The sequence below is a fragment of the Macaca mulatta genome, chromosome 10 (assembly GCF_049350105.2).
Source record: "Macaca mulatta isolate MMU2019108-1 chromosome 10, T2T-MMU8v2.0, whole genome shotgun sequence".
NCBI lineage: Eukaryota > Metazoa > Chordata > Mammalia > Primates > Cercopithecidae > Macaca > Macaca mulatta.
Window position 1 is genome coordinate 66,399,706 of NC_133415.1, and position 12,001 is coordinate 66,411,706.

General features: G+C 42.9%; 1 protein-coding gene across 2 annotated transcripts in view; it reads right to left on the reverse strand.

The window, feature by feature from the left end:
- Window positions 1-4,015: 4,015 nt before the first annotated feature.
- DSTN (destrin, actin depolymerizing factor) overlaps window positions 4,016-12,001 on the reverse strand; it is a 35,375-nt gene continuing 27,389 nt past the window's right edge. The window contains exons 2-4 of one of the 2 annotated variants that reach the window (XM_028827175.2): window positions 11,244-11,551; window positions 7,639-7,715; window positions 4,016-5,223 (exon numbers count right to left, since the gene is read on the reverse strand). In XM_028827175.2, coding sequence (XP_028683008.2) covers window positions 5,114-5,223; window positions 7,639-7,715; window positions 11,244-11,551 — 495 coding nt within the window. In that variant the 3' untranslated portion in view covers window positions 4,016-5,113. The remainder of the gene's footprint in view (window positions 5,224-7,638; window positions 7,716-11,243; window positions 11,552-12,001) is intronic. The other variant, NM_001195492.1, reaches the window with a different exon arrangement.

Here is a 12,001-nt window from a genome sequence, read left to right on the forward strand (position 1 = left end):
GGAGGCTGAAGCAGAAAGGGATCCCACGGTCTTGGAACATTGACATCCTGGCTTCTGGCTGGGGGACTGAGTAGCAGGAAGTGCCTGCAAGGACACCTGATGGCTGCCCGTTCCCAGCCCTGTGCCTGGCGCTCAGCGAGCCCTCGGTCCTCCCGGTGAGGTGCACCCCACCCCCCTCCCCGGGCTAAAGGCTGGGCAGGTTCAAAGCCACCTCTCTGACACGTGGCTAGGCCCCACAGCCTGGGAGGTTAGTACTTGCGGGGCAGTGCTGGGCTCTGGAATGTGGGGAGCCTGGGGAAGAGCACCCGGGGCTGAGTGCCCCGCAACAGCCACTGGGCCCTCTGCGTCCGCACCCCCATGCGTCTAGTACAGGGGGCTGAGTGGGAGCACAGGTTCTGGGTGAGGGAGGCCGCCTGCAGGAGGCAGAACCCCACACATGGGTGGCCATAGGTCAGGTCAGTGGTGTGGGCCCCGGTGAGTGTGGGGAATAGGCAGACCTGTGTGCTGCAGCAGGGCTGCCACTGAATCGCCCCATTGACCTGCCACACCGCGAGACTGAGCGCCCCATGCTGGGCTGATGCCCTTTGAAGGCACAGGAGTGGGGCAGGGGTACTCATTTTGAGCAGAGGAAAGGGTAGACCTTGGCGAAGGAGAAGGGATGCTGAGGTGCCACGCTGCCGCTTCTGTGGCCACCTGCTAGGAGCCCCAGGTCTGTGCATGCACAAGGGAGGAAGCTGAAGGCAGGTAGCACGGGGTGTAGGACTCCTGTGCGGCTGGCCCGGGAGTTCAGGAGAATGCCACTTGGGAGCTTTTCTCCTGCAGCTCCAGTTCTAAGGGCTCATCACCTGTTGTCCCCACCTGCCCCAGCAGGGCCAGAGCAGTCCTTAGGCCCAGCAGTGGGCAGAGGGAGCCGAGTCTGCCAGGCTGCCGGCTGGGCCCTGCCTTAGGTGGGCCGGGCCTCAACTGTCCCAGGCCAGGTTCCATGTCAGGCTCTGGGGAAGCCAGCTGAGGCGCAGCCCTCACAGACTTCCTGCAGAAGGGGCTAGCAGCCTCCCCAGCCCCATGGCATTCCCTAGCATGGCACAGGTCACTGGCCTGGCCATTCGCAGCCCCGTCTTACAGCTGTAGCCGAGCTCAGGCAGCACCAGAGGACTGGCTCGTGCTGTTCCTGGAATGAAGTTCACTTGGAGGCAGGACTCACCCAGCTGCCACCCAACAGACGAACCACTGCTCCTCCCTGGCCTGGCTTCCCAAAGCTAGACCCTGGGTTTGGGCCGTTGGGTGAAGATGACCAGAGCCCACAGAGTAGATGTGAAGTTCAGGTTAACGTGGCCCATAGACAGCACAACGGGACCTGAAGCCCCTCACAGACAGCTGCGCTCAGACGAGCTTCCTCAGGTCGTCTCCACGTGATACTCTGGAACACAGGCACCACAATGCCGCGCCTGCTGGCCGCACCTATGGCACCCCGAGAAGGAAGGGGTGCGGAGAAGGAGGCTGTGCAGCGAAGGCAGGGAGCCAGTGAGGCCTGAGGGACAAGTGCGGGGAAAGCGAGGTTTTGTTAATAGAAGCCACTCCAGGCCCTCCGCAGATGCCATCACTGCGCTTCCTTCAGGGCTGGGTCTGACAGGAGCTCAGAGCCCAAAAGAAATGCTTTCCGTCTTGGCCCTTTCAAATCTCACCCCAGCACTGAACAAGGCCTACCTAACCTTTGAATTTCCGATGTTAGAAGTGTTGTGGAAAGATGATCCAGTTATAATAAATGAATTCTCCTGAGGTGTTGAGAATAGCTCAGGAACAGAAATGAAGAGGTCTGAGTTTTTGTCCCAGTTCTGCCACCTGTGAGTCGACTAACCTTAGGCAAGTTACTTCACCTCTGTGCTGGTTACTGAGGGTACTGGCCAGAGGCTCTGTAAGTCCCTTCCCCAGTGCCTTTTTGGGACTGTGCGGAACCCAGAGAGCCCTCAGTAACAAAACATGGTACTCAAGCCTTCCTTCCACTGAAACCCTGGCTCCTGGAATACTCCCCTTGCCGGCCATAATGCCATTACTGTCCCTTCCAGCTGCAGCCCAGCTGGAACCCAGTCTAGAGCCCGTTCTCAATTTCAGAAATGCCCCAAATCACGAAGAAGTGATGTGTTGGGCGTATTCAGTCTCTGGTGGTCCCAAGGGCAATTATAGTCAAGAAACAAGTTGCACTTGCTGGGCTACAGCAGCCAGTACTCTGCAGAAAGGAAACCACCAAACGAAACCTATGATCCAAGTCACTTATGTCCACTGTTTTTGCAGAGTAATATTGTCTGAGATAACTTCACAGTCAAGCTCTGATTGAATTGTTAGCAATGGCTTTATTTGCTGCTTTGTCAGGCCAAGAGAGTAACCGCTAGATGAGACTAAGTCAGCTTTCCACAAATATATTTTTGCAGTGCGTTAGCATTTGTGAAAAGGTAAACGTATTTTCTGGAAGCAGAGTATACTTCAGTTTTGTTCCTGACCAACAGCAGACCAATCAGCTGAGGTCTGAACCCTAATTTTGTACCAGAATCACCCTGAGTGCTTGTGAGCACAATTCTTGGGCCTCAGGAATCCACTAAGACTTTCTCAAAAGTTCCCCTAGAGAAAGAGTAACTACTGGCATTTTATTCAATTTCTGGAATGAGTTCTAGATGTTTACATCACATCCCTTTATACTGTTTGAAATGCTTCCCACAGAATGCACCTCACACACGCACAACAGTGCCACACTTAAGCCGACACCACAGGAAAAATTTCCTCCTCCTAAAACTCCCTGACGAAATATCTGGCTTTACCTACATGGCTGACTTTTGAGTACGGCAGTCTTGGACTTACGGCACCTCCCTGGAAGCCTGTTAATCACTAGCAGGACACGGTGGCTCACACCTATCATCACAGCCCTTTAGGAGGCCAAGGCAGGAGGCTTGCTGGAGCCCAAGAGTTCAAGGATGCAGTGACTTATGATTGCACCACTGCACTCTAGCCTAGGGGAAAAAGACCCTGTCTCAAAAAACAAAACCCACACTAAAAGCACTGCTACACAGTAAAGAAACAAATTCAGGATGAATGACAAGCAGCCAGCACTATTTTCTAGACAATTCTGAAATAAGTATTTTGATTAAAGCATAACCTTGTCTCACAAAAGCCTGGCACGTGGATCAACATTAAAACGTTCCCCATCCTAGACTGCACTTACACAAACCTAGATGGCATAGCCTACTACACACCTAGGCTGTATGAGAGCTTATTACTCCTAGAGTACAAACCTGGACAGCATGTTACCATACTGAATACTGTAGGCAACTGTAACACAATGGTATTTGTGTATCTAATTACAGTAGAAAATACCTTGTAATTATATGGGACCACCATAGTTTATGTGCAGTCTTTGACATGTAATAATGCAGAGCTGTGTATCAAAAGGTTAACCATGTGATGGTGTGGTAGGACAATGTACAATTTCCCTTTTCTCTATTTTCTAAATTTTAAATGAGAATTTTTACCTTTACAATTTTTACCTTTACAATTTTGTGTAATAAACATTGAAAAATAAACATTGAAAAATTTCCCAACTTTTACACCAACTTTCTTATTCACCAGAGGGAGTTGTGACTTTTTCTGAGACAAGGTCTTGCTCTGTCAAACAAGTTGGAGTACAGTGGCACGATCTTGGCTCACTGCAGCCTTGAGCTCCTGGGCTCAATGATCCTCCCACCTCAGCATCCAAAGTAGCTGGGACTACGACCACCACACCCAGCTAATTTTGTTTACTTTTAGTAGATGAGATCCCACTATGTTGCCCATGCTGACTGTCAAACTCATGGCCTCAAACTATCCTCTTGCCTCAGCCTCCCAAAATGCTGGGATTACAGGAGTGAGCCACCACACTCAGCCAATCTTAACTCTTAATTATTGGAAATACCCAAACCTCAATGACTTACCCCATATGGAAGGCAAAATCTTATATTCCCAATTCACACATAAATAATTACACGAGAGATAAGTCAAAAATGCTTCCTTTATTACACAAAGCCAATACTGCTACTTCTAAGTTCAACTGTTGGTACATCTCTATATCGTTCCAAGTGTTACGCCCGTGATATGAACAATGACCACTTCCAAATGTCAGTGAACAGTGGCTCCCTGTGAGTGTCATCATGGTACCTCTCCCCATTGCACACGAGTCAACAAACTGCTCTAGAAAATTAAGTTCTCCCAGGCCCAGAGTAAACATATACTCGATATTCTTCCATACTTTATTATACCATAAGAAGCAAACTTCTGAAGGAGATACAACTAAAGATACCACAGGTGTCCTAGTTTGTCAATATTGTTTTACCATTTTCATTAACAACGCAGATTACAATGTAGCCCTAATTTACATTATAATTTGTTACAAGACACTGCACATTCTCCTGAAGACACACCATGATTTCCAAGATGCCAGGTCACTCTCCCAATCAGTGAATGGTGAGCTCACCGGCAGGTGCAGGGCTACTTCCTGTATTCCAATGATGTGCTTGAAATAGTGCTTTTGCAAGATCAGCGTGGATTATGTGGACACAATTTTGAGGCAATCTCCATTACACATTTGGTAGAAGTAAAAGACTGCCTGACTTAATCTTACTATTAGTGTATTAGTGTTGTTATATTATAAAGACATATTATATTCCATTATTCTGCTTAGCTCAAGGAAGAATAAAGAATTTGGGCCAAAATTATAACCAGATTATGAGCAATTTTCTAAGCAAAAGAAACAAAGTAAATGCTGAGATTAATAAAGATGTAATAATTCTCTTCACATGGCCTTTACTGTTTTGTGAACTGCATAATTTAAAATCCTGAGCTTAACAAAATTCTTTATAAATCAACTCATCAAAACAGGCATATGGCCAATAAGAATTTAATTTCACACCAATAAAACTTTAGACTTTATTTAGGGGCTGTTTGCATATGTTTACAGAATATTTCGTTTACTCTAAAAGATGACGAGACAGCTCCCCCTCAGTGAGACCCTGGCCTAAATATATTTGCTTTATTTATATAGCAAGAGGATAACATTAAACATGGAAGCTTTCAATTTGTGGCACTGAAAGACCTACACAGGGCATCCTTCAAAGGCTACAATTAAGGATCCACCTAATTTTTCAGCAATACAAGCCCGATTGAGATCTTCTGGTCCATTTGCTTGACATTCATGTTTTATGCCTAGAGAGGAAAAACAACAATTCTATTTAGAATTACGGCAGCAGTTTATCTCTTTCTCTAAGATATCAAACTTTTAAAAGACCAGTTCTAATCTGGATAAACTGGGGTATATACAAACACAGAATACTACACAGTAATGAGAATAAATAATTGTAACTACATGCATCAAGATAGATGGGCCTCACAAACGGCATTCACTGAAAGAATCCAGATTTAAAATGCATATATTCTATTATATATATAGGTATAGCACACACAATCAGCCCACACTAACTTATGCTGTTAGAAGCCAGGGTGCTGGCTACCTTGAGGAGGAAGGGCAGGCAGAAAGAAGTGCTATGAATTGAAGGGAACAGCACCAGGGAGGCTTCTGCGGTGCTGGTCATTAGATTAAGAAATAACCATTATGTTCACTCTGAAAAATTCATCACATTCTACAATAATTTGTGGCATACACTTTTCTATAGATATGTTGTACTTCGCTACAAAGCTAAAAGACAGGTCTAGTAAAAAAATTTTCTTGGTTTTTAAAATATAAAAATACAAATTATTTTTGATTGCACAGTTGATTTTGTCAACTGTATTGAAAAGCAAACAGCTGGTTCTTCAATGGTATTACACTACACATTTATAAATCGATCACAATGAAAACTATGTGAAATATGTTACTGACTGCTTTCTTAGAACAATTACACTACCAACTGCAAAAACGAGCTCAATTATGGATTACATACAGTAGCCTCTCTGTAAATGGCCACTGTCTTTTAAATAGCTGCATGGTTATTCCCATCATTTAAAGACCATTTATTTCTCAAGCTGCTGAAAGCACAGGAGGTCAGCTTTTGAGCTACTCAGGACTGATCTGAGAAAGCCAGTGGATGCTTTCATTAGAGAAAAAAGGTAGCATGGTCACTATCTTTTTTTTTTTTCTTTTTTTTTTTGAGATGGAGTTTTGCTATTGTTGCCCTGGCTGGAGTGCAATGGCGCGATCTCAGCTCACTGCAACCTCTGCCTCTTGGGTTCAAGCATTCTTCCTGCCTTAGCCTCCCAAGTAGCTGGGATTACAGGCCCGTGCCACCACGCCCGGCTAATTTTTTTTTTTTGTATTTTTAGTAGAGACAGGGTTTCACCATGTTGGTCAGGCTGGTCTTGAACTCCTGACCTCAGGTGATCCACCTGCCTCGGCCTCCCAAAGTGCTGGGATTACAGGTGTGAGTCACTACACCCAGCCAGTCACTATCTTTTATTATCACCAAATCAAGTGTGCAAAGCAATTCCCTTTACTGAAAGGCAATGCAGAATAAAGATAATAAGGAATCCACTCTGAACCTTTTGGTTGGGCTGGGAAAGTGTTGAAGCTCAAGGATTTAAAAGCGTCAGTTAGCAATCCAGTGACACACTTCTAGGGGGTGCCAAACATCAAACCAAATGCACGAAGAACCTGACCCGGCAATAAACTATGCAGCAGCAAGGCTCGGGAAAGGAAGCAAGAATTTTTTTCATAACTAAAAACAGGCTAGGGCAAACCTGTTCTACCATGAGAATATAAAAACCAGTGACAGTAAAACAAACAAAACAAAATCAACATCAGGCCAAGCCCTTGTGACCTTGGCTCACTCAGCTGTTTGGAAATAGCCATGGCAGGAAGGTGGCAGGGCAAACTCTTAAACTAAAACTCACACATGAGACCAAGTCTCCCCTTCTACAGCTGAGAGAATCAAGGCCCATGGAGGTTAAGCAGTTCTGGCCAAGGCCACACAGCAGTTAGACAGGCTTCGCCCTCAGTGCAGGCCTTTGGGCACTTGCCCCATGCATGTTCTTTCCATCATACCAACATTTTCTCCTGGCTGAAGTCTGGCCAGGCCATCTCATCAGGATCCCAGTCACCCAGTGGCAAGTCAAATAGAACTGACCAGCTCAGGAGTGGGTGCACTTTCCTTGGGACACAGATGAATCAATTACCTAAAATCATGCCATTCAACAGTAAAGCTGGAGAAAAGAGTATCCTTTCTCATTTAGGTACATCTCCCTTTTGCAACTTTATTATAACAACTACATTCAAAGGCAAGAGCAAATTTACTATTATGTCCAATGTTAAACAAGCAGTCTCCACCTCCTACATGAGAAAACCGGCAGCACCTCAAACTAGTTTAAAACCAGCCTGAATAAACGATATATACAGACAACATCAAGGGTAGAGTTATTAAACACAGGCTGGGAAGACTCAGAGCAACCAGCACAAAGCAGAAGATACATGGAAAGCCAAGTTCAATCTTCTGCTTTTCTCAAAACAAGTAACACTTCTCCCTTGTGCCTGAAGCTCTGCAAAAAAATAAGGTGCTTCTCAGAAAAGGTGCTGCCCCATTCTGGGTGTTCACCATACCTCTACATATTCAGAGGTAATCTAGAACATACCTTGAAATTTCTTTTTAATTGCATCCTTGGAGCTTGCATAGATCATTTTACTTTTCAGAGGTGCTAGTTCTGGTGCCCTAGATAGAAAGATGCCAAAAATGAAAAAAGTGGTTTAGAGAAAGTACAACTTGCATCTTGTCAAACATTTGCTTCAGTGTCAAGGGGAGAATCCTCAGACTCTCCTGAGATATTTTTTCCTAACTGCAAATTTGTTCTACCTCCCCGGCAGCTCAGAGAGGAAATGCTACAGATAGGCGTAAGTAGAATTACTCAGGTTGACCAGGGTGGGAAAGAAGAGAACCACTGGTGGCAAAAGACAACCACCAATTAAAAATCAGATCACAGTGGCCATAATGAAAGAACCAACACTGAGTACTGCACTGTATAACTCAATTCTTTTTCTTCAGAATATTTCTGTTCATTTATTATTAATAAAGGATTGGATTCAGGCTAATATTTACACAAGGTTTTTGACAGTTTTTCTTGTTGGAAAAAAGTTTTAAAATACAGAAAAGTACAGATAATAATCTGTAAGTACGTGTGACCCAGAATTACAGAATAATCTGTAAGTACGTGTGACCCAGAATTAAATGCTAATATTTTGGCACCTTTGCTTCAGATCGTTTTCTAAAAAAGAATAAATCAAAAAAAAGAGGAAAAAAAAAAAAAGAATAAATTACAAATAAAAGTCCTTTTCTTAGACTTCCCCAGTCCCTTCATCTATTCCAATAGCAGGTTTTGATCCCACAGGTACTTGTTTTCTTAGTCTAACATAACAATACATGTTTAATTATCTGGGAGTCCACGTTTCAATAATTCTCTTGAAAAAAATATTAAATCCCCTAGTATAATCTCATGATTCTAAATACAGCTTTCACAAAGATTTCTAAATGGCAACTCACCAATAATTATGTCTTGTCAATATTATTACTATCTTGTATTTATAAAATTTGAGCACGTTCTCCCTCTTGAATGGAAGCGTGTTGGAAGAACAGCATATGTATCACAACACCTTCAGCAGGAACACTGAAGAATGACTAGTAATGGACAGAAACCCTTGTCCCACTCAGACTGCTTGCACGTGAGTCCTTTTTTCCTCTGTACGCCAACCCACAAGCCCACCTCCATGCCACAATGCTAAAATATCATAGAGAAGATGCAGTACAGTAAGTCCACACTTAACATTGCCAATCGGTTCTTGGAGCCTGTGACTTAAAACAAAATGACATATACCAAAACCAGTAATTTTTTTCTCAATGTTATAACAAAACTACATTGAAGGAAATGATGCTATTTGAGGACCTGGTGTATGTTGCTTTGCTTAAAGTTGCAGTTTTGAAGAGCCTCCTGGAGGTCATTGAGATATTACTGTATAGCTAAAGACTTCTGAGCATTTAATAATTCCATTTAGCTGCCACACTTCGAGGACATTCAACAGTCATGAGCACTGGCATGTGGACCTCACCTAGTGTACCCCTTACCCTAGTGAGCAGAGATTCTATTCTTGGGAAAAAGGAAATGGGCAGTCTGTCTCTCAGAGGCTTATTCCTCCCAATCCTAAGGTCCACTGAAGGAGGCAAAGTCATCATAACCTCAGGACTGGCAGATGTTTGAGCTACAGAGTGGGTACATTTTTTTTTTTTTTTTTTTTTGAGACGGAGTCTCGCTCTTTCGCCCAGGCTGGAGTGTGTGGCACGATCTCTGCTCACTGCAAGCTCCGCCTCCCAGGTTCAAGCGATTCTCCTGCCTCAGCCTCCCAAGTAGCTGGGACTACAGGCGTGTGCCACTACACCCAGTTAATTTTGTATTTTTAGTAGAGATGGGGTTTCACCACGTTGGTTGGCCAGGATGGTCTTGATCTCTTGACTTCGTTATCCTCCCACCTCTGCCTCCCAAAGTGCTGGGATTACAGGCATGAGCCACTGCGCCCGGCAAAGTGGGTACTTTTCTTATGAAAATAGGTCAGAAACATAAAAAAGCATCAGCTGTTCTGATTTTATTCTAACCAAATTGTTAAACTACTTGAAGAGCTGCTCCTTGGGTGGAGTTTGTTATAGAAAATGGCTTTAATAAGTTTCTACCTTTTCTTAATAGTGCAAAATGAACCATTGCACTATCACTAAATTTCCTTTTCTTCTATTATTTTCCAAATTTAAAAAAATAAGAATGTATAAATTTCATAATTACAAAATACATAAAAAGCAGAAAAAATACCTGTAAATTAAGGAAATACTGACCAACTTAAAAGCCTAAACCATTAGCTGGCCTATCTGCCACTCAGCTGTGAATGCCAGAAGAGCAGGGACTTAACATCTTCACAGCTGTTTTCCCAGGCCCTAACAGCTGGCATGTAGTAGAAATAAAAGTTCAATAAACGCACCTTCATTCAAATCTTTGTTAATTTTCAGTCTTACGTACCCGCTTCAATGGACTCTAAGCTGCCTGAATACGTACACCCTGACCTCATATTTGCATTCCTCACAGCAACTTAGTTTAATCAAGTGCAGTAAAAGCTTACTGAAATAGAAGTGAGGTGTGACCTCGAGTATCTTCCTTTTTAAACCTCAATCCTCTGCATCTCCTACTCCCATATCCCTTACACTCCAAACTATTGATGGCACACAGCTAAAAGCTAAGTCCCTCCCTGCCTTGCCCCGACTCAGGCCAAAGTATCAAGAGAATCCTTGTCCCTCTAAAAAAAAAAAAAAAAAATCAGGTGGTGTTACCATTTCTCCCTCCCCTTGGAAACTAAAGAATTGTATTCCTGGCCATATCAAGGAATGTAGTATAATATTCAATAAATGAGAGATCCAGGTGTAACTTTTTCTAAAGCTGCATCTCAAATACTGACTTACCTGAAAAGACCAGAATAATTAAACAACATTTCAAGAAAAAGGCCATAAAAATAACTTTATAGCACTGTTTCACTATCTAGAGTAACACTGACCAACAGTTTTCTGCAGTGATGGAAATGTTCTGTATCTGTGCTACTCAATAAGGTGGCCACCAGTCAGATGTGGCTACTGAGCATCTGAAATGTGGTAATTCATTCAGCTAACAAACTGAATTTTTAATTTTAAATAATTTAAATAGCCACATGTGGCTAGTGACTGCACTACGAAACAGGACAAATGTAGAGTGAATTATAGCAGGGAGGGAATGGTACCAACTTCTTCAAAAGTAGCAGGCCACAGAGGCACAAGGAAAGGGTATATATTTAAAAGAGCAGAAGGCTGGTTCCTGGCACAGCTCGTTGGAAAAGTAGGGGTTTGGCTTATAGTAAGAAAGTTAAAAGAAGTAGGAAATTTTAGCTTATAAAAGCAGTACATTTAGAGGATGCCTCCTGTCCTTTCCCCATCACACACACACACACACACACACCCACCCCACAATCAATTACTAAAAGTCATATAGCAAGTAGACAGAAAACAGTCAAAATTTAGTTTTGGTCCCATAAACATCAGCCCTGGTAACATTATGAAACCTATAAATAAAAAATACCAACTGCAAATAGTTTGAATAAAAATTACTTTGGTGCTGGAACTGGTTTTCCAAGTGCTAACAAAATAAGTTTTACAGAGGCTCAGTATTTCTAACATGCTTACCACAAAAAAAACATCAACTCTTCTTTTCTGGATTCTTTTGTTTCAAAGCTTGCATCATACAAAGCATAGCGACAATCTTTTTCAGGAAGCATTCCCACGAAATGCTTGAAAGGATCAGTTATGGTTACACCAACATCTCCAACCAAGATCTCTTTGCCTTCTTCTACAATGATGCACTTTTTGTCTGCACTGAGACAAAAAATGACAGCCTTCTTTCTTTTCTTGATTTCTTCTGGTGTGGAACATTTACGAACTTTCATGTCATAAAAAATGCGACATACTTCATCAGCTACTTGCACTCCTGAGGCCTATGATGAGAAAATACATGAGAAAAAGACTTACAATTTTTATGTGCCAAACGTAAAACACTAAATTCTGCTTATAGATTGGCATATATTTAACATTTTACAGGTATATCATCTAATTAAAACTAGAAATTTGAGCTGTAATCACTACTAATTTCAGACATCAAACTTTTTAAAAGATCACAAATATATGCCACTCATCACTACCGCACAGGGGTAAAGAAACATTCAACTATAGCAGCCTCTCCTACCCTAGAATTTTAAAAGAAGTGTTTCCTAAGGTGCTGGGTTATTTTCTTCTTATACAGGTTGCTTAGAGCCTTGACCACAGGCAGATCATCTTCCCAGTCTGTATGCTGAGGACACCTAAAATTCCTTTCGTAATACACAGTAGCCGGTCATAGCTGCTAGATTGGGAAATTTTCATCCCTACAGCATCTCTTTCCCTAACTA